At 51.8% G+C, this 23,106-nt stretch overlaps 1 protein-coding gene across 1 annotated transcript; it reads right to left on the reverse strand.

Annotated features, from left to right (window-relative positions):
* Positions 1 to 714: 714 nt before the first annotated feature.
* Positions 715 to 22,110, reverse strand: KCNG4 (potassium voltage-gated channel modifier subfamily G member 4). The gene is made up of 3 exons (XM_004058074.5): positions 21,770 to 22,110; positions 18,828 to 19,623; positions 715 to 5,112 (listed from the first exon to the last, which is right to left on the reverse strand). Exons 2-3 carry the CDS (start codon positions 19,581 to 19,583, stop codon positions 4,309 to 4,311), a joined length of 1,560 nt encoding a protein of 519 aa, XP_004058122.5. The 5' UTR covers positions 19,584 to 19,623; positions 21,770 to 22,110; the 3' UTR covers positions 715 to 4,308.
* Positions 22,111 to 23,106: the final 996 nt, after the last annotated feature.

Genomic DNA, 23,106 nt, shown 5'->3' on the forward strand with positions numbered 1-23,106 from the left:
GCTCCTTGGCTCAAGTGATCTGTCCACCTTGGCCTCCTACAGTGTTGTGATTACAGGCATGAGCCACTGGGCGGGGCTTCATCTCTCCATTTTAAATTGAGGGAGTTGATTTACTTAAGAATTTGTTGTCCTTCTGGAGGGGTCATTGATTCCCTTGAGAATCCGATGGAATCACTGGACACTTTGCACTGTGACATGCACGTCATCTGCAGAGGTGCATGGGTCCCTCGTGGAAACTCCCTGCTCGGATTGACTGTCTTCCAATGAGACTTCCAGTTACCATATTCTAAAGTCCTAAAACCATCGAAACGGAGTCAATGGGTCCCCAGTACAGTCTTGCATCCCTTTCATGCTATTGAAGAATTAACTCACCCTTCTCCATCTCACTTCTTGGGCTCAACTCTGTCTGGCTAGGACACGCTGAGTCAAAGTTTCCCAGTTAACCTCTGGCAACCACGTCGACAATACAACACGAAAATGGCTTGCCGTAAAGGGCCGTTTTCTCTTTGCCTTCAGCTGGAAGATGTCCACCTTTGGCTACAGTCATGCCCACTGGCCTCAGAGAAAACACATGCTTCTGGGTAACATAAGGGACCTTTCAGCCAACAGGGGTGAAGAAACTGCCTGGTAACTTGCTTGTCACTTCCACCCCATTCAATCAGCACGAAGGAAAGGCGGTTCGGCAAGGTTAGACTAAAACAATTTAGACCCGTCTCCTGGGACATTACCAGGGAGAAAAAATAGAGCGTTTAATTAAGCCCCACACGCAAGCAATCAATTCCAATTTTCCATGTCTAATTTAGCGGAGAATCTCAACTGGGTGAACATTAAGACACTATAGAATCTCATAATGGTGGTGGTGCTTCACCTAATTTTGATTTTAAATGTTTCTTTTAGTGCTGGCACACTTTGGTGAAGAGATCTGGTAGGTGAAGCAGAGGAGAAGGGACATGCCTGGGTAGAAGCCAGTTACAGGGATGGGCAGAGCTGTCATTAAGAAGTTTTGCACCAGGCATGCGCACAAAATATGTCTTCAATGAGAAGGCAGGGCAGATGTGGGGGCTGATGTGGGTCCCAGACCTTCCAGTGGCTGTTTAGGCTTTGTCTCTGGTTCCAGAATGAGCTTACCACTCAGTTCAAAGGGCTGGGCTGGACACTGACTGGAAGGAGAGGAGACTGGGGATTTGCACATTGTTTTCAGTGTCATTAATTGCAAATGTTTTGCCCCAGGAGGCAGAGCTCTGCCTGCTTTGCTGCTGGTCTTCTTCATCCGCAGGACAGTCCCTGAGCTTGCTTTGTGGAACCCAGGTCAGAAAACCACAGATCTAGTCCAACACCTGCCTGCCACTAACTGAGGGGGAAGGGGCCTGCCCAAGGTCACACAGGGAGTGAAGACACTGGGTTTCAGCCAGCGCCCAAGCCAGTCAGTCCCCAGAAAGAGAGTAAGTGGGAGACTTTGTCCTTTTACTATTTTGCCTAAGGGTAGTTATTAAAATGTTAGTCAGGGTTGGGCGCGGTGGCTCACGCCTGTAATCCCAGCACTTTGGGAGGCTGAGGCGGGCGGATCACGAGGTCAGGAGATGGAGACCATCCTGGCTAACATGGTGAAATCCCGTCTCTACTAAAAATACAAAAAATTATCCAGGCATGGTGGTGGCACCTGTAGTCCCAGCTACTCAGGAGGCTGAGGCAGGAGAATGGCGTGAACCCGGGAGGCAGAGCTTGCAGTGAGCCGAGATTGAGCCACTGCACTCCAGCCTGGGTGACAGAGCGAGACTCTGTCTCAAAAAAAAAAAAAAAAAAAAGTTAGTCTGGGCCGGGCGCGGTGGCTCGTGCCTGTAATTCCGGCACTTTGGGAGGCCGAGGCAGGCGGATCACCTGACATCAGGAGTTCAAGACCAGCCCGGCCACATGGTGAAACCTTGTCTCTACTAAAAATATCAAATTAGCTGAGCATTTGATCCCCAAATAGCTGGGATTACAGGTGGTGGGTGCCTGTAATCCCAGCTATTTGGGAGGCTGAGGCAGGAGATTTGCTTGAACCCTGGAGGCGGAGGTTGCAGTGAGCTGAGATCAAGCCACTGCACTCCAGCCTGGCGGACAGAGAGAGACTCTGTCAATAAATAAATAAATAAATAAATAAATAAATAAATAATAAATAAAATGTTAGTCTGGAACAGAAACACTTCTATGGCTACTGTCCAAGGTGCCTGTGACATGGAATTTCTACCCAGCGCTTATGGGAATCTGCCTGTCACTTTGTGGAGTGGAGTGGCCATCCAGGCTGGGGATTTTATAGGGTGAAGGGGCTTTCCTTGTGTCATGGCCACTGAATCACTATGTCACCTGGTGACATGTCAGCTTGGGAAAGATTGGGGTCTAAAAGAATGGGGACATGTGCCTGTATAGTTGGGGGGACACCTGGAGGACTCCAAGGAAAGGCGGCCTCCCCAGGAGGCCAAGGCTCCCTGGACGCTAGGTGCTGGTGCAGGGTGCTTCCTGGGCCAGAGCCCTCTGCCACGCTGCTGTCTGGCATTGCCATCAGTGGAGGACTATGCCTGGCTCACAGTGGGAAATCGCAAAAAACTAGCAGAATGAATGAACAGCAAGGAACTTGTTACCAGTGGTAAAATGCTGACCACTCTCATACGTACATGATATCAGATCGGCAGGGCCGAAACCACTTCACTGTCACCCGTTTTGATCTTGTGCACTTTCTTCAGGAGTCCTAGAGCCAACAGCAAACTCCTGTGTGGGCCATGCCACTCTGGGGAAGTGCCATCAGGATGTCTCCAAGGTGTGTCCTGCTGGGAGAAGCCAGGATTTGACAGAATCTTGCAGGATTAAACCCATGAAGGAGGGAGGGCTGTCTTGTCTGAATGGCTCAATGGCTCCTCATCCCAAACTGGGCTTCTCACGCCCAATCCAGCCTCATCATCTCCCTAACCCACAGCCTGTGCACATCATTCTGCCCTCCATAAAGCATTCAAGGCCCACGCCTTCTCATCCCAACCCACCTGTTCAGCTTCATCTCCTAAAATACACCTCTACTCTCCAGCCCTGCCCATGTCTCTGTGAGGCCTTTGGGAGCCCACTGCTTGGAAGTCATTGCTCCTTCCTGCCTGCTCTCAGAATATGCTGGTTTATCTCCAGTGACTCAGATCTCCATCTGCCTCCTCCCCTGGATGCAAAGGACAGACTCTGTTCACAGATGAATGGAGAAATGAATACATTGAAATGTGAGCTAAGAATGTCTATCCTCCAGCATGGAGATGACTAGTCTGGGAAGCCAGCAAGGGACAGCACCTACAATTCCCCTTGTTTGTGTGCCAAAGCTACATTGAGTCCATGGGGGCTCAGCTGTGGATGAAAAGCTAAGGTCCCCTGCAGTGTGGGAGCAACCAGCAGCAGGAACGATCCTCTCAAGGGACAACATGGACCCTGAAAGAGTTTGTCTCTGTCAAGGCTAAGGACTGGATAACTGGAGAACACCACACCAAGAGTCCAGGCGGCCAGGGAGGGCCTGGCTGTGCTGGCAAGTGGAGTTTCTGCCCAGGTCCCAGGTCCCAGGTCCCAGGTCCCAGTTCCCAGGTCCCAGGTCCCAGATCCCAGGCATGCCTGGGGATGCCTGCTCCTTCTTGAGCTCCAGGTAAAGGATGGCAGGCTTGGGGGCATCAGCCTCAACATGGGATTTACTGCAAAAAGGCTGATTCTGCCTTCTTAGCTACAAGTGTTCAGAGCTGGCGGGAGGTAGCAGCATTAGGGAAATATCACTGGTGGTGGTGAGCAGAAGAAGAACATATTGATCCCTCCGGAACCCGTGGAAAGGTTGGGTGGGGAGATCTGATTAGAGGGGTTTGCAGTGACTGGACCTTTGATTTCCAGTGGTGGCATGGCCCAGGAAGGACGGTCTTAGGGAAATCATGAAATTCCATAGGCTCAGTATGCGAATACCAATGGTTACCAGTTCTATGGGCATCCAGAACACAGCCTGGGATGTTAAAGCCTCTGCTGGGAAGGAAAAGAGAATGAAAGGAGACTGAGCTACTCCAGCAAGATTGGACATGCTCAGTAGATGGGCAGAGAGAGGAAAAGGCAAGCGGGCTGGACACAGTCAGCCTGGGACATCGGGGCCGCGAGGGACAAAGATCACAGACACACAGCCTCTGTGGCCTTATGCCCCTCCAGCTTTGGAAGTCTTCCCTGGGCTCTAGAAACACCACCAGGTGGTCTATGTGGGGTACCCTTGAGTGTGTTTCAGGCAGGGTGATGGGTTGGGGTTACCATGTAGTCATGGGGCGTGCTGAGTTACATGTGCATGATAGGCAAGGCTGGGCCCTCCAGGATTAGGTCATTGACATCGTTCATGAGCTCATGTTCACTGGCCACATGGGGGTCCAGGAGTTCACATTCACTGGCCGGACCAGTGTTTTGGAGGTGGCGGAGGCGGGCCTGAAGCTGCTCCTGCTGCTTCTTGAGCTCCAGGTAGGAGTGGGAGAAGGTGTGGAAGATAGACGTGGCCGGGAAGGCCATGATGAGGATCCCGCTCAGGATGCTGCTGAGGGCCACCATCTGGCCTGGCACACTGCGGGGCACCATGTCCCCGTAGCCCACCGTTGTCATGGAGATGATGGCCCACCAATAGGAGGCGGGGATGCTGGTGAACTCCAGCACCCGCCCGGACTCCTTCTCGGCCATGTAGACTAAAGGGGAGAAGAGGGTGACGGCCACGGCCAGGAAGAGAAGGAGCAGGCCGAACTCACGTGTGCAACGGCGCACGGTGAGCCCCAGCGTCTGCAGGCCCAGCGAGTGGCGAGCCAGGCGCATCACGTAGAGGATGCGCAGTGCCCGCAGCACACGCAGGACCAGCCCCACCTTCTCCAGGTAGGAGCTCCCGCTCGGCCTCTCGCCGTCCTCTGGGGGCTCCTCAGACACCGCCAGCGACACGTAGTATGGGGAGATGGCCAGGATGTCGATGATGTTCAGGGGCCCCTGGAAGAACTGACACTTGTCTTGGGCCTGGACAAACCGCAGGCAGAACTCCAGGGAGAACCAGGCCACGCAGATGGTCTCCACGATGAAAATATAGTAGCACTTCCGAGAGCATTGGCCCTGCGGGGAGAAGAGGCAACAACGCGGGGTAGAGAGTGGACCCGCAACAGTGCTGGAAATCGGGGGACGACTTCATGCCCATGAGCTTTGTGCTGTAAACTTAGTCGTCCACCAGAACCTCCTTTTACACAGTTTTCCAGTTGTGGCTGGGTACACAGCACATGGGCTAGATCAGAGACTGTTCTTTCTGGCTTCCCTTGCCGTTAGGTGTGGCCAAATATGACTAAGTCCTCACCTCCGGACTGGAAACAGAAGTGATACAAACCACCTCTGGATCTAACTCTTGCACACTCTTTCCATCCTTCCTGTGAGCCGGGACAGCACAGATGGGCCTGCAACCCAGCTAAGAAGAGAGGACTGGACCAGCGCCCCAGGGGAGGAGGGAACATCAAGGCGGGAAAATCTGGAATAAGAGTTGTCAATACTCACCTACATCCCTCACCTTGGGACTATTGCACAAGAGAAAAATTTGGCTTAAAACTATTCTAGTTTGGGGTCTGTTATAGCTGCCAGCCTGTACCTTAATGATGTTAAGTACCTTGGGGGACCACGCACTGCTCTCCTGCTGTCACTCAAGCCACACAGCAATGTTGTGAGCAGGCAGTGTGACCCCATTTGACGGCCCAGGAAGTTGGTCACAGCAGTGAAGTGACTCGCCTGAGCTCACATACATAGGAGGCGGTACCAGGGTCTCTTAGCCACTGTTGGCTATTTTGTAACTTTGTTGTTTATCACCCCTCATTCATTTAGCTAACAGAAATGTATGGAGGGCCCACTTTGTGCCAGGCATGGTTCTAACCCCGGGCATTCTGTGACTAGACAAACAGATATCGTTTCTGATGGCTTGAAGGCTGGTGGGGCAGAGAGGGTTCCCGAATCCCCAAGACAGCCCTTGGGATGTGTGATTGCTGCCTTCCACATGCGGGATTCTAGCTCAGCAGTTCCAGCTGGGTGGGGGCCGTTCTGAGTTCTGTATTTTGTTCTTCCTCCCCAGTAGTTCAGGGTAGTTCCACCAGCCCTTCTGCCACTCAAAGTGTGGACCTTGAGCCAAAAGCATCAGCCTCCCCAAGGAGCTTGTTAGAAACACAGCATCTCAGGCCCCACCCCATCCCACGGAATCATATTCTGCAGTTAACAAGGTCTCCAGGTGACTCATGCAAACTGAAGTTTGACAGGCACTGTTCTAGTGTGTGGTTCTCAACCTTGGCTGCATGTTGGAATCACCTGGGGGTTCCTTGAAACATTCTGTTGCTTGGGCAGGGTCCTCCCAAGATTCTAATTAAATTAATCTAGGTTTGAGCTGTGCAGTAGAATTTTCCAGAACCCCCATGGATAATTCAAATGTGGAGCCAGGGTAGAAAACTTTGCTATACATATTTAAACACACACACACACACACACACACACACACACACACACAGAGATATGTATATTTGATGGATGAATGGATGAATGGCCAAAGCAACTTCTCTGTGTAAAAGGCAAGATGTTGACAATCACAGTTTTCTCTGGATTAAAATGCTCTGAAGTGGAAAAAGAAATTATTTCCAGTGTCCACAGAAATCATAAATTGAAATGTTCTTTATGCCTGGCTGCTGGAGAAAGAGAAAGAGACTGAACCACGCCAGTCTCTATTTGCCTGTCCAGGGCAGGGCACCTTTCTGGCTGGACTTCTGTGTGGACTATTGCAGGGGTGGGAGTCAGAGGCAGCACTGCCAAGGGGTGGAGTCCAGAGTGTTCCAGCCTCTTCTTTGGAAACTGAAGCACAGAGAGGGGCAGTGGCCACTGCGAAGCCACACAGCAAGTTTTTAGCAAGATTGGAGAATCAGGAACTTTCTGTGCCCTACCAGCCTTCAAGCCCCCCAGAAACCATGTCTGCTTGTCTAGTTACAATACTCTCAGAGCCTAGCGCAGTTTCAAATCCCATCTCTTCCACTTACTTGGGCAAATCACTTGTCTCCTCTGGACTTTCAGTTGTCTAACCTCTGGAGGGCTGTCATGATGAATGGAAATTATGCATATAAAGCCATTAACAGGACCGTGCACCTAGCAGGCACAGGATGCACTGTAGCCATTTTAACCCAATCATACATTGGTCATGGACCACAGTCTCCTGGTCAGTGTAAGGGTAGCAATACCTTCTTCCTGTTGCTGGATATTACAGGAAGATGAGGGGATTCTCCAACCCACCGAGAGGTCTTTGCCATGACTGCCCAGGGTTTGCTTCAGGATCCTGAAGGGCTCAGAAGTTTTGGGTTCTGATTCCCCAGCCCTGCTACAAACTTGCTGTGTGACTTTGCAGCGGCCACTGGCCCTCTCTGTGCTTCCGTTTCCAATGCAGAGTTTGGAACAGAATTGGTATTTCTGAAAGCTGATTTGGAAACCCTGGCACCAGAAGCCCCCAGGGTGCTTGTTGTAAATGCAGATTCTTGGGCCCCCATCACAAAATCCAAACCTTAGGGTGGGGCCCGGGAATCTACATTTTGACAACTCCCCCCATTCACTCTGAGGCACCTGGAAGATTTTCACACTCTGAGCTAGATTCTGCCTACAAGGCCTCTTTCTTTGCAGACATCCTGGAAGTTTCTCCCTAGGCTTAAAATACTTATAGCCTGGGAATAACTTTTCCATACTGATGACCCGATAGCTCAGGAAGGTGACTCCTGAGAGGCCGAGAAGTCTCTGCCAGGTCCTCCTCCTGCCTGTGGGGCTGGCATTTGGACACTCAAGCCATGCACACCGGCTCCTGCCCTCCCACGGCCTGGCCCTCTGGCCACCTCTCTGGACTGCAGCAAGGACTCTGCTCTGCCGCGTCACTGCACCTGCATCAGGCTCTGCTGTGCGTCCTAAATCCAGCCTCCCAGCACTGGTCCCTTAGAAATGCCGGCATTGGGGCAGGGGGTATTTATGGAGTGTGGGCAGAGGAAATAACTCCCAGCTTAGCAAACATTCGAAGAAAAGAAAAAAAGGGGAAAGAAGGAAAGAAAAAAGTTTTCCTTTCTCCCTTTGTGGAAGTTCTGTGCTTAAACCCAGAAAGTTCCGGGTCCTAGGAGCCCCCTGGGCCCTGGGCACACCGGGATGGTTGGTCACCCTATTCCTAGCCCTTGTCACAGGCAGAGCGAGGTGTGTTCTGGCTCCTTCCTGCAATGAAGAAGAGCAAGCGTCAGCCCGGAGAAGGCCCAGGGTGTGAATGATGAAACAACACCGATGAATACCACAGGCATGATGTGGAGCAAAGCAAGCGGGGTGTGTGTTTCCATTTGCGGGAAGCTCGAGAACAGGCAGCCTCATCTAGGGTGCACAAAGTGATCAGAACAGTGGCTGCCTCTGAGTAGTGTAGGGATGGCCTGTGAAGGGCCACGAGGGAGCTTTCTGGGGTCACAGAAATATTCTATACTCACAGGGGAGAGGCTGACATGGGTGCATCCGTTTATTAAATTCTACACCTAAGATTTGTGCATTTCAGTGTATGTACATTTTACCTGTAAAACTGTAAAAGAAAAATAGTAACAAATGATGATAAGTGATTTGAGGTGGAGAGGGGATGGAAAGAGAGGAAACAAGAATGGCAGAATATTGGCTGGGCACAATGGCTCACGCCCGTAAAGCCAGCACTTTGGGAGGGCAAGGTGGGTGGATCACCTGAGGTCAGGAGTTCGAGACCAGCCTGACCAATATGGTGAAACCTTGTCGCTACTAAAAATACAAAAATTAGCCAGGCATGGTGACACATGCCTGTAATCCCAGCTACTTGGGGGGCTGAGGCAGGAGAATGGCTTGGACCTGGTAGGCGGAGGTTGCAGTGAGCCGAGATTGCACCACTGCACTGCAGCCTGGGCGATAGAGCGAGACTCCATCTCAAAGACAAACATACACAAAAGCGGCAGAATATTGACCACTGTGTGTAGCTAAGTCATGGAGCCATGGTTTCCCAGAAGTTCCTTATATTATTCTATTTACCTTGTAAATGTCTGAAGTTCTCCATGATGAAAAGTTAAAAAAAAAAAAGGATAATCAAAACCACAATAAGACACAAATTGACATCCACTAGGACGGCTAAAATCATAAAGACAGACAACAGCCAAGTGTCGGTGAGATTGTGGAGAAACTGGAACCCATCACTGCTGGTGGGGATGTAAAATGGGGCAGCGGCAGTGGAAACAGTTGGGCAGCTCCTCAAAAGGTTCAGAATTACCATGCAACCCAGCTGTTCCACTCCTAGGTGTATAGCTCAGACAAATGAAAACACATGTCCACACAAAAACTTGTACACAGGTCGGGTGTGGTGGCTCACGCCTGTAATCCTGGCACTTTGGGAAGCCGAGGCAGGTGGATCACCTGGGGTCAGGAGTTTAAAACCAGCCTGGCTAACATGGTAAAACCCCATCTCTACTAAAAATACAAAAATTAGCCAGGCATGGTGGCGGGCGCCTGTGATCCTAGCTACTCGGAAGGCTGAGGCAGGAGAATCACTTGAACTCAGGAGGTGGAGGTTGCAGGGAGCCAAGATTGTGCCACTGCACTGCAGCCTGGGCGACAGAGCTAGACTCTGTCTCAGAAAAAAACAAAACAAAATGAAACCCAAAAAAACTTGTACACAAAAGTCCATGGTAGTATTATTCATAATAGCCCCAAAGTAGAGACAACTTAAACGTCCATAAACTGATGAGTGAATACATAAAATGCGGCCTATTCATACAATGGAATAGTAGTCAGCCATGAAAAGGAATGAAGGGCTAAATCGTGCTACAACATGGATGCACCTTGAAAACACGATGCTGAGTGAAAAGAAGCCAGACACAGACACCACATGTTGGATGATTCCACTTATGTGAGATGTCCAGAGCAGGCAAATCCACAGAGACAGAAAGCAGAGGGGTGGGTGTCCGGGGCTGGATGGAGGAGCGGGGTAGCAGTGATGGCTGCACAGCTCCACGACGATACTAAAGACCACCGAATTGTGCACTTTAAAAGGGCCAATATTGTGGTATGGGAGTTATGGTCTGAGTCTGAGCTGGCTGAACACTCCTGGGGGAGGCAGGAAGTGGAAGTAGTGGGGGTCCCGCAGCCTGGCCCACACCTGTTTCACGCAGCAGCAGAGCGGGGCTTCCTGAGGGCAAAGCCGCTGCCCTGGGGGCCCTGCAGATGCAATGAGGGCCAGTTCTGGAAGCTCCATCTGGGAGGGGCTCAGGGCCCACAGTCTTGACCTTGGAGACTTCCTCGCCCCCTCTGTCCCTCCCAGCAAAATCCTGCCAGCCCCACTTCAGAACGTGGCCACCTCTCACTTCTGCAGCTCCTTAGTCAGGGCTGGTCCATTCTGCAGCTCGGCATCCCTCCCTCCCGTCCCTCCTGCTGTGAGTTCACCATTTGTGCCTTTGGCCCTGGCCCGAGGCCCTGAGCTGTTTCCTCTGAGGCTCTCCTGGGGCCAGGATGTGCTGACTCACTCCTCTGCCCACTCCTTTAGCCACTTTTCTCTCAGCCAGTCGTGCCTTCCGCTACCCTCCCCTCCTTTACTCCGCTCCCATGGGCCTCCCCCCAGGCACTACTCACCGTGAGCGGCAATCCCTCCTCCCCAGGTCTCTCCCCCCCCCCCCCCCCCCCCCGCCCACTCCTTCTAGCAGCTGTCCCCACTTCCCAACCCTGGGACACAAGGGCTCTGAGAGTGCTGGAACCAACCGGACGGGGTCAGCCCCACCATGGGACCTGGCCCATGAGTCATCTCTCTGAAGGCGTCTTCCCTTCTGTGAAATGGGGAAGGTAACTCTCATCCCACAGGGCGATTGTGGGCACCGGGGAGACCTGCTCAGGGATGCTGCAGTGTAGGAGTTTCCCAAATCTACGCTGCTTCTCTTCCTCCTCAGTCCTCTCCCGCTGCTGCCCTCCGGTTCAGGCCCTGTGGCTGATCCATCACGGGCTCTCCACGGCCTTCACCTTGGGCGGGTTGGATGGCTGACTTCTCTTCTAGAGGTTCCAGCAAATTCTTACTAGAAAGCAGCTGCCACTGGGCTGGGCATGGTGGCTCACGCCTGTAATCCCAGCACTTGGGGAGGCTGAAGCGGGCAGATCACTTGAGGCAAGGGAGTTTGAGACCAGCCTGGCCAGTGTGTGGAAACCCTGTCTCTACTAAAAACACAAAAATTAGCCTGGCGTGGTGGTGCACACCTGTAATCTGTTACTTGGGAGGCTGAGGCACGAGAATCACTTGAACCCAGGAGGTTGGAGGAGAGCCGAGATTGTACCATTGCACTCCAGCCTGGGCAACAGAGCAAGACCCTGTCTCAAAAAAAAGAAAAAAAAAAAGCAGCTGCCACTGAGGGAGCATTACTAGCTTAGCTGCTGTCAGGCAAGTTACATAAGTTCTTGAGACCCAGTTTTCTGATCTGTAGAATGGGATTGTGGTGAGGATTAAATGAGGAAACAGGGAAATGACTAGCACAGGGCCAGGAGCCCAGCAGGGGTCTAAGAAGTATCCACTGACTCTGAATCTCACAGCGGTTCTCCCCGTGTGGGGAAGGCGGGCCGCCATCCCATCGCCTCTGTGCTGGTGTCCCCTCAGCAGCCACCGAAGGAGAGACCTAGGGACTCTCCCAGTGTCCAGCACAGGCCCGGCCTGCAGGGGCCCTTCCTGAACGACTTGTGAATGAGTGTGGGTGGTGGCGTCTGCATGGGGCATTTGCGGGTGGCTGGAGTTGGACCCGCAGAGGTGGGGGGACTGTGAGGAGGCAGAGGAAACAGTGTCACCTGCAGAGCATCAAGGAGGCCCCAGGCCAGGAAACAGGGAATATTGCTTCTTGGCTGGGACATAGGGAGAGACACAGCTGCAGGAAAAAAACAAAAGCAACAAAACTAGGATAAAAAGCATTCGCTAGAGCAATTACCAAATGCCACCAAGCACAGAGAAGCTCCAGAGAGCAGGCCAGTTCTTTAGGAAGCTGATTCATGGTCCGAGAAAGGGACAGATGAGGAGGCAGGAGCTGGCTCTTGTACGGGGCCTCTTACTAAAGGGTGAGGAGGCAGGGAGGTGGAAATGGCACCCCGAAAGGTGAGCTGCATCCCGGGGAGGAGGCCCCAAGAGTCCCGCCTGGTCTTTGAAAAATCTCTCTCTGTGGGCCAGGCACAGTGGCTCAGGCCTATAATCCCAGCACTTTGGGAGGCGAAGGCTAGTGGATCACCTGAGGTCAGGAGTTCGAAACCAGCCTGGCCAACATGGCGAAACCCCGTCTCTACTAAAAATACAAAAATTAGCTGGGCATGGTGGTGGGTGCCTGTAGTTCCAGCTACTCGGGAGGCTGAGGCAGGAGAATCGCTTGAACTCAGGAGGCAGACGTTGCAGTAAGTTGATATCGCGCCACTGCACTCCAGCCTGGGTGACAGTGAGACTTCATCTCAAAAAAAAAAAAAAAAAAAAGCCAGGCATGGTGGTGGGCGCCTGTAGTCCCAGCTACTCGGGAGGCTGAGGCAGGAGAATGGCGTGAACCCGGGGGGCAGAGCTTACAGTGAGCCGAGATCGCACCACTGCACTCCAGCCTGGGTGACAGAGCAAGACTCCGTCTCAAAACAAACAAACAAAACTCTCTCTGTGCCTTCCTTCCCCTGCCCTCCACCTTAGTAAGACACTGAAATGTCTACAGTGCAGGATGAGAGGGAAGGCGAGGACCAAAGAGCCCGTGCAGTTCTGCTCCCTAAGCCCACCATGGTTCTGCAGAGACATCACCAAGGGCACCTTACTCGGTCGCCATAGGGTGTGCATGTCCCTCTGACAATATCCCTGAAAGCCCCAGGCAATGCTGTGGGGCAGGCGTAGCACCCAAGATGGGAGGAGAACCGTGGGAAGGCCGGCAGGGCTGGTCCTGAGCGTGGCGAGTTCGCCTGCTTCTCTCACCGGGTCTCCAGCCAGAGCAGGCTCTCAGAAAAGATGCACTGACAGCCGGAGCAGAGGAGGAATGAGGGCAGACACTGGAAGGGGATGGAGAGGACATTTGAGCCACCGGCCCCTCACTTGGACATTGCTATTAGGTTGGAGGGAGCCAGGGATGGAGGCTGGTGAGCAGAGCAGCAGAGCAGGTGCAGGTGTGTGAGCCCAGCCCCAAGGGGGAGCAGAACAACAAGCGTCCACTCTGTGCTGGCCCCTGATATACAGGCTCTCATTCAGTCCTCAGCACCACCCTCTGAATAGTGTTATGATTGTCCTCTTTGCTGGGTGAGGAAATAGAGGCACAGAGAAAGAAAAGGACTTGTCCAAGGGCAGAGCCAGGGAGTGGGAGAGCTGGGACTCAACCCAGGACGAGCAAACTAAAGATGCTGGCCCTTACCATGACCTGATACTATCTGCAGTGGTTGGGATGTCTTAGTAGCAGGAAAGAGGAAGAAAGAGAGTCCACTGCAGGTGGCCAGTGGTGTTCAGGCTGCCAGGAGGGAGGGAAAGGCAGAGCTGCCCGGCCAGGGCTGAGGCCACATGGAGAGGGTGCGAGGGATGCATGGCAGGGAGGACAATGAAGGCAGAGGGAAAGGAAGATCCTGGGAAACTGCAGCAAACAGACCAGGACATGAGGCTGCCGGTGCCCAGGGCTGGAAGGACACTAGGGACCAGTCAGCCTGTAAAATGACAAGCCCAGACCATCATTTTACCAGCAGAAGGTTGAGGTCCAGGGGCAGACGTGACCTGCCCTGGATCTCCCAGTGCATTCAAGCGAGAGTCGGGGTCGGGCGTGGTGGCTCAAGCTTGTAATCTCAGCACTTTGGGAGGCAGAGGCGGGTGGATCACCTGAGGTCAGGAGTTCGAGACCAGCCTGGGCAACATGGTGAAACCTCATCTCTACTAAAAATACAAAAATTAGCTGGGGATGGTGTTGGGTGCCTGTAATCCCAGCTACTTGGGTGGCTGAGGCAGGAGAATTGCTTGAACCCGGGAGGTGGAGGTTGCAGTGAGCTGAGATCACACCATTGCACTCCAGCCTGGGTGACAAGAGCAAAACTCCATCTCAAAAAAAATAAAAATAAAAAAAGAGAGGGTCAGGACTAGATCTCGAATCCTGCCTATTGAAACGGGTCTGTGTGGCAGCCGTGGGAACAGAATCCTGGCTTCATGTCTCAAACCCATCTTGTTCCTTGGAGGCGGGGGTCGGTCTTTGGAGTGTGTCTTTCTATCTTCAGCTATCAACATGGAGCAGGCCATCAGTGCTGGATGGATAAACCAATAGTGGCATATACATACAGTGGAATAGTATTCGGCCATGAAGAGGAACGAAGGTCTGACACGTGGCACAGTGCGTGGACCTTGAAGACATGATGCTGGAGCAGGAAGCCAGTCACAGAAGACCACACCTGCCATGATTCCGTTTCTATGAAATGTCCAGAATAGGCTAATTCATGGAGATAGAAGGCAGATGGGTGGTTGCCAGGGGCTGGCGGGAGAGGAAGGAGGAGAGACTGCCTAGTTGGGACAGGGTTTTCTTTTGGAATGCTGAGAAAAAGCTTTGGAACTAGACAGAGGTGATGGTGGCTGCAGAAGATTGTGATTGTACTAAATGCCACTAAATTGTTCCCTTTAAGGTGCTCAATTTCATGTTATGTAAATGTCAACTCAGAAAAATGAAGCAGAGGGCTGGGGTGCGGTGGCTCACGCCTATAGTCCCAACGATTTGGGAGGCCGAGGTGGGAGAATCACTTGAGCTCAGGAGTCTGAGACCAGCCTGGCCAACATGGTGAAACCCATCTCTACAAAATGTACAAAAATTAGCCAGGTGTGATGATGCCTGCCTGTGGTCCCAGCTGCTCAGGAGGCTGAGGCGGGAGGATTGCTTGAACCTGCGAGTCAGAGGCTGCAGTGAGCTGAGATTGTGCCACTGTACTCCAGCCTCGGTGACAGAGTGAAACCCTGTCAAAAAAAAAAAAAAAAAAAAAAAATAGAGCAGGGCTGCTCAGAATCTAAGCTCCAAAGAAATAAGAAATTTGTCTTCTCTCCAACACCCAGAAGAATGGACTTTAGTAGGCAGTCAATGACTGTTGTTGAAGGGTGGTAAAGGATGAATGTTTGGTTTCCTGTTAACTACTACTGAATGAATGAATGAATGAATGATGATCAGTATGACGGACTTTCGCTGAGCACCTCTGTGTGTCGGCACTGTCCCAGCTGCTTTATCCACCACATGACCCCTTGAGGGAAGTGCTTAAGCACCCCCATTTCATAGAGGAGGAAACTGAGGCTCAAGGAGGTTAAGTGACTTTCCCAAGATCACTGGGTTAGTCATGGGTGAGGCCAAGATTGAAACCCAGGACATCTGGCCTTCGCACCATCATGCTGGCCTGAGAGCTGTTTGACAAAGTCTGGCTGCCTTAGAAGCACAAAAGGCCCCTGAGGCTGAGGTTCTAGACTAGAGGCGAAGTGGCCCAGAATTGAAAGTTAGGGCTGGGCACAGTGGTTCATGCTTGTAATCCTGGCAGTTTGAGAGGCCAAGGCAGGCAGATTGCTTGAACTCAGGAGTTTGAGACCAGCCTGGGCAACATGGGGAAACCCTGTCTTTACAAAAAATACAAAAAATTAGCTGGGTGTGGTGACACACACCTGTAGTCCCAGCTACTTGGGGGGTTGAGGTGGGAGGATCACTTGAGCCCAGGAGATGCAGGCTGTAGTGAGCTGCCAGGATCATGCCACTGCACACTAGCCTGGTGATAAAGTGAGACCCTGTCTCAAATTTAAAAAAAGAAAGAGAGAGAGAAAGAAAGAGAAGGAAAGAAGGGAAGAAAAAGAAAACGAAGGTAGGAAGAAAGAAAACAAAAGAAAAGGAAAGGAAAGAAAGATGGTATCAGTGTTGTGTAGTCACAGGAGGTCGGATTTTAGAGCCAATCAGAGGTGAGTTCAAATCTTAGCTCTGCCACTTACTGTGAGCTTAAGAAAGTGATAAAACCTCTCTGAGCCTCGGTTTCCTCATCTGTAAAATGGGGGTAGAAGTGGTATTCACTTCCCCATGCTGCCACAGGGATGAAATCAGTCCATGGTGTGAAATGCCAGCCTCACGAGTGGCACTTAGGAGGCATCGGTTCTTTCATCCTTTTGGGGAAGAGACCCCCCTGGGAAATCCAGAACTTTAAAATCCGGTGCCCCTTAGAAGAGCTCAGGTGCTGGCTTGGTCCTTCCTGTCTACACTGCCTCTTCCCTTCTCCATTGTAATTTTTTTTTGAGATGGAGTTTTGCTCTTGTTGCCCAGGCTGGAGTGCAGTGGCACAATCTTGGCTCACTGCAACCTCTGCCTGAGGGTTCAAGCGATTTTCCTGCCTCAGCCTCCCAAGTAGCTGGGATTACAGGCACATGCCACCACACCTGGCTAATTTTTTTTGTTTTTTTTAGTAGAGATGGAGTTTTACCGTGTTGGCCAGGCTGGTCTCGAACTCCTGACCTCAGGAGATGCACCCACCTCGGCCTCCCAGAGTGCTGAACTTACAGGCGTGAGCCACTGCACCCAGCCTCCATTGTAATTTGCAATCTCTGGCACAGACCTTTTACCCCACTATCAGGTTTATGCCAACAGACGTTGCTATGAGAAGGTAGAAAAACAGAAAACTGCTTACAGCAAATGTCCATCCATTGTTTCTGTTTCTGATGGAAGAGTTCTGTGGGTTATAGCCCTGAGGTCTGTTCCCTCACCCATCATGACATTAATTCTTCAGCGTGGATGGTATCAGGGTCAATTTACAGGACACTGGCCCCAAACTCAATGGGCACTGCCTGTCCCCAGAAGCAGCTGGTCCCTCTCAGACTGACATTCCCTGAGGGCAAATAAGGAATACAAAGCACGTGTGTCCAGGAAGAGGACATCATCCTTTTACGTAAATGTAAGGTCACCGTCTTGGGAGAACAAAGACTGCCCCGTCCTCAGCCTCCCTGCTGTCTGAATTATTATCTAAATGGGAACACAGACACTCTCCGGGCAGCACCTCAGCCTGTCTCTGGGCACACACACAAAGGCACTTTCACTAAGGAGAAAGCATAAAGATATTGTGGCTGGGCCCGGGCATAAATCTCTCTTGTCCCAGGAGCAGACGTGGCTGCCTGATCCTCGGCTGAAACTTCGGCTGCGCAGGTCTGCGGGCCCACCTCTCCCCTCTAATTTGATTTCCTGAGTCACTGTTAAGCTAGGCCTGGGTTCATACCCTGCGTAATTTTCAAAGCATTAGGTTTTGAAAAGATCTTGGCCCTCTGCGCAACCAAAATCCTGGCTCCTACACAATTCCTCCCTTCTCTGGAAATCTCTAAGAGGAAAAGGCTTGTGAGCATCCAGGGGCCTTTCTTTATTAACTGGGATCAGGGCACCCTTAAGAAATGGGGTAGGGAGGCCACTTGTTTTGTCTTAATCTTTGTACTGCAGAGTCCACACATAAATATTTCTGTGAACAAGCAGGCTCTTAAATCTCATGCTTTTATGCTGTGGAATGAAAAAATGCCTGTGATTGGCATTGTCATCTTCTCCATGGGAAAACAAGCTGTTTAAAGGTCCAAATATTTTGTGGGTTTTTTTAGGGCCAAACTTTTGTAGGTTGGACAAGACACATTTTATTCAACCCATATTTACTGGGATCCTACTGTCTGTGAGGCATGGGCTGGTTCTCCATTTAAGTCTTTTCTATCTGGCAAGTTCTCTGATCCTGTTGTCTTGCCCTGGGACATATCTTTAAGCGAAGAGAACTTAGGTGGGCTGGCAACTGTTAGGAGCCAAATAGAGCAAGCACCATCTTACATATGTGTTTAGTTTCTCTCTCTGTTGATTACAAGGTAAGCTCCAAACGTTAAGATGATGGGCAGCCCTGGGGGAGCTCGGTGCTGGAGAGGAGTGATTTTTTAAATCAGGAAACAATCTAGTTCTCTGTTTGAAGCTTTCCAATAACCCTCTCAACCAAATGCTAGGTTCTTATTTCACTTCTCAGACCATCTGGCCCCCGAGTGGAGGGAGGGTGTCTCGGGGTCTCCTGTAACTCCCTGCAAAGGGGACGAAGGTGTGGGCAAGCAGCACTTTTTGCTCTGGCCTCCTGGGGCAGAGTGACTTACAGATCAGCTCATCTGTGAGTTTCCCATCCAGTGGGACTGGCCCAGACACTGAGCACTGCAGGGAAACTGAGGCCGGGGACCTTGGCATCATTGGCGTCCTTACTGTGGAGCTCCGAGGAAAATAAATGGCCTGTACCTCAGTTTCCTCATCTGAAAATGGAGTGGGGATGCCCAGGAGAATGTGAGCTCAAGAAGGCAGGGGTTTTATGTTTTTGACCTGCTCTAGGGCTTAGCACAGAGTGCTGTTCAGTAAACACATGTTGAGTTCACCGGGTGAGTAAACCTTCGAGGTGATGTTACCCATTTCACGGAGGGGGAGACAGGCTCAGAGAGGAGGTGGAGTGATTTGCCTGTAGTCACAGAGTCGGGAGAGCTGGGAGAGGTGACACTGTGTCTGTCTGGCCCACTGAGTCCACGCATGGCTGAGGGCCACGTAATGACTTTCACGGTGAGCCTTAGGCACTTTTGCCTTTGCAGGACTCCAAAAAAAAAAAAAGACGGAAAATTATCTTTTATGACTGATGGCCTAATAATGAATATAACCCATGTTGGATAATATTCATTTTTTTCTTCTTATTTTAAGATCTGAAGACATTTTCTTGGGCCCCTAAAAGACATCTCCGCCCAGGCACCCTGCGGGATGGAGCCGTGAATCCCATCAGAGGCCGCTCACCTGGTCCTCCTCTGCCCTGAGGTCGGGCATGGTGCTGACACACAGGCTGACGGCTGTGGTGGCCACGAAGAGGATGGAGAGGCAAGCGAAGACCTTCCCGGGCAGCCCGGACTGCGGGTTTTCCACCATCTCGCGCAGCCGGTTCATGCACAGGCCCCAGCGCGAGGAGTGCGAGGCGGGGCGGCGGGTCTCCCTCTGCTGCCTCAGTACGTCCTCCCTGTGCAGCTTGGCCAGCTCCTCCAGCTCCTCCAGCTTCCTCAGCAGCTTCCGCAGGCAGCACCTCTCCAGGTGGGCCTCCTCGATGCCCCAGTAGGCCAGCTCCTCCTGGAAGGACAGCGCGCACATCTCCTGCAGGAGCACCAGCTTCCCGGCCGCCAGGAAGCTCACGATCACCCCGAAGGCGCTGGGGCTCCTGTCGAAGAAGAACTCCTGGCTGTCCTCGTCGTAATCATCACAGAGCTGCGCGATCTCCTCGTAGCTCCGACAGAGCCTGAGTTTGCTCAGGCGGCTCAGCGGGAACTGGTCCAGTGTGCTCCAGGGGAGGAGATACCTCCTGCCCCCCACGTTGATCAGGATCTCCTTCTTCAGGTCCACTGGGGAGGCATCCAGGGCACCCACCTTCCGCACCCTCCGGTAGTAAAGGCCCTTGATGGACGGCGTCTCCATGGGGCTGGACAGGAGCTGACTCCAAGGGCTGTGGGAACCATAGTGGTGGTGTCTGGGATGCAGGCCCCGGTCTCTGGAAGGCATGGGCATTGCTGAAGGCCACCAGGTAGGAAGCGCTGGGTTTACCAGTCTGATACCCAAGGGACAAAGAGCAAGAAAAAGGAAGGGAAATCAGTCTTGGGGCAAAGAGTCCTGGATGTCACGACTGCAGATGTTCTTACGTGTGCTTTCCTGTGACTGCATCTGCATGGCTTGTTCTTTTAACCTTTAGTTCAACACATATTTATTGAGCACCTACTATGTGCTTGGGATACATCAGTGAACAAAAACCTTCCCTGGTGGAACATCTACCGACATCTCAGAAGGATGTCTCCAGAATAGACGTTGCACGGATGGGGGCTTGAGAAATTCTGTCCTGAGCTGGACAAGTCAGAGCGGTGCCACTTCTGGGCTCTGTGGTCTCAGGTATGTGGCTTAACCTCTCTGATCTCAGCATCATTCATTCAAATGACAAGACTCATACTAATCTTCCGAGGTACAGGTAGTAAAAATAGAGCTTAAGAATGCAGGCTCTCAAGTTCACTGGCAGGGACCGATCCCTTACGGACTGCCAGCACAGGTGGGTTACTCAGTGTCTCTGAGTCTTTTGCTTTATCTGTATGACTGGGGCAGTTTGAGTGCCCACATCGTAGGGCATGGCAAGGGTTATATGCAGTAATATACAAGAAAGTGTGTATTAATAATACTTCTAGATGCTTCTGACATGCCTGGCTTCCCCTAACTCACCTCAACAACCTCATGAAGTAGACATAAGAGCTCCACTTTATAGATAAGGAGGCTGACGCACGGAAGGTTTGCGTGTCTTGCCTACTGTTTAGCAAGCACCTGACATCAGGAAGGTTCAGCGAGGGTCTGTTCGTAAAGGTTCGAGTAGCCCAGGAATGTGACTATGCTTAGCAAGCATCCAAGCATCTAGGTCTCAGGAGGAACTCCAGCAGTCTCGCTTAATCCCTCTTGGTTGCTTCCTCATTTGGGGAGGCCTTTGCTAAGGGGACGGAGGAGCATTGCATACTTGCAATCACAGTACTCCTCCATGTTCGTTGCGTGCTTGCCTCAGCCATCCTTGCTGTGTGACCTCCAGCCAGTTACTCCCCCTCTCTGGGCCCGCAGGCTTTTATCTGCAGAATGAAGGGGCCTCCAGCCGCAGTGGTTCACGCCTGTAATCCCAGCACTTTGCGAGGCAGAGGCAGGCAGATCATCTGAGGTCAGGAGTTCGAGACCAGCCTGGCCAATGAAACCCTGTATCTACTAAAAATACAAAAATTAGCTAGGCATGGTGGCATGTGCCTGTAGTCCCAGCTACTCGGGAGGCTGAGGCAGGAGAATCGCTTGAACCTGGGAGGCGGAGGCTGCAGTAAGCCGAGATTGCGCCATTGCACTCCAGCCTGGGCAACAGAGCGAGACTCCATCTCAAAAAGAAAAAAACAAAAAAAAAATGACGGGGCCTCTAATGCTGTCTCCATTTCAGACCTATGTGAGGTGCTTGACTTAGTGTGAGCGTTTTAGATTTAGCCAATCCACATATTTAAAAAGTCCTTTCCATAATATTTCTCACCTTCAGATCCTGCAACCATTTCTTATGCTATTCATTCTAGCCAAAGCCATTTCCAAAGCATCTATAAGCTTACATTTTCAGATGCACTCCACTCCAATCAAGAGAAAAACTCGGCAGTGGAACGGAAATCAAAGTTCCTCTCAATTTCAGAGCCGGTTGAATTCCGGTGGATAGTGGAGAGTGAATCGTAACCTATTTCACACTCTTGCTTCCTACACAACATTCTGTTGCTCTGAATGCATTACTTTGCTCACAGGGAATGGCCAGAGAAGGATGAGGAGCCTGCAGAGAGAAGAGTATTTTGAAATCCGGGGAGCCCTTTGCAAGCTTCCTCATTTTCCCAGTGCAAAAACCAAGACCCAGCGAGTGGAAGTAACTTGTCCAAGGTCACACAGCAAATCTGAATCCAACCCAGCACTCTGTCCCCCAGCCTGGGGCACCTTCCAGAACCTGAAAACTGCCCTTTCTGCATTCACTGAATAAACCCAATTTTGCCATCTACGGCTCTCCAAACAGCTGGCAAACAGCTCCTTCTGGAGCATGGGAAAGGAATTCACTCAAACCAGCACTTTTGCCAAGGATGTTTAACAGCATTGACATCCCCCCTGGCCCCTGTCCGCCCTACAGCAAGCAGTAACTCTTCCCCTCCAGTTTAACTCACCTTCTTGTCTCAGTGAGCCAGTTTCCAGCTGTTTCTCTGCCAGGCAAGGGGAGCCCATCTCTTGGTGCCCAGGGAAGGGACGGGTTTCTGGTGGAGATGAAGGGGAAGAAAAAAATCCCCAAAACAGCAGTTTCTAGCAGAGTTAGTTTCCAATCTTTCTTCCCGTGCCTCCTCCAGAAACCAGAAGTTCATTCATTCTGCATCTCTCTCTCCAGCAGCTGCAGGAGAGCCCTGGGGGATTGAGGTGGGATTTTTTTTTTTTTAAAGGACTCAGAAGCCCCTTTCCTTATGAGAGATGAGGGTCTGGGGGTTCTTGCTGGGAGGGAGCCAGGGCAGCTGTCCTGGTTGAGCAGCGGACTCTGCACTTCAAGTCCCACGGGGACAGCCAGTGTGCGGGGGGTGTGGAATGGGAAGGGCTTAGAAATAATCTCTCCATCAGCCAGCAGCAGGAAGAAGCAGCAGCCGCTGCCACTCTGCCAACCGCCTAGGAGGCAAGGGGAGCTGTCCTCCCTCCCCTGGCATGGAAGAGCACAACTCGGGAGGAGCAGAGGGCAACTTGGGGCCGGAGGCATCTGCAACTACCTGTCCCAGGCACCCCAGAGTCTCTCGGGGTATGCTGATGATGGTCACAGGCTCAAGTTGAAGCTGCAGGGGGAACTTTTTGCTGCTTTTAACCAGCCCAGGCCTGGGACAGGTTCAGACAGAAGCCCAGGCTCTGAGCGCTGGGTGGGAGTCAGGGGGGCTGTGTTACAGAATAGGAATAGGAAGAGCTGTGAGCTTGGAATTCACACACATGCCTGGATCCTGGCTCCTATGTGAAAGGCTGGGTGACCTTGGGCAGGTGAGTTAGTGCTTCTGAGCCTCAATTGTCTTGTCTCTAAAACATGGGAATGAGAGAGGGTTCAGGGAAGGTCAGAACCATAAGTGCAAGCTCCTGTGCTGGTTGGATGGTTGGGTGGGTGAAAAGGAAGAGGCATCAGTCCAGGGCCTGGGTGTGAACTTGGACTCTGCATTGCCTGGCTGTGTGTTCTTGGTCAGTCACTTCACCTCTCTGGGCCTTGGGTTTCTCAGTCAAATGAGGACAGTGAAACCAGCAATGGCTGCAATTGTAAAACCAGCATCTTGCAGGTGCTCACTACACGTTGACTGTTCTTCACTTTCTTAAGAGGTTTTGAAGCCCAGGCTCTTGGCTTGTGAATGTAAGTTATCTTCACTGCATTTGATAGTTCAGGCCCTGAGAAGAGGCTTGCTCAAGGTCATCTTGCTGGTTAGAACCATCACTTAGGCCGGGTGTGGTGGCTCACAGCTGTCATCCCAGCACTTTGGAGGCAGAGGCG

The sequence above is a fragment of the Gorilla gorilla genome, chromosome 18, assembly GCF_029281585.2.
Source record: "Gorilla gorilla gorilla isolate KB3781 chromosome 18, NHGRI_mGorGor1-v2.1_pri, whole genome shotgun sequence".
Lineage (NCBI taxonomy): Eukaryota > Metazoa > Chordata > Mammalia > Primates > Hominidae > Gorilla > Gorilla gorilla.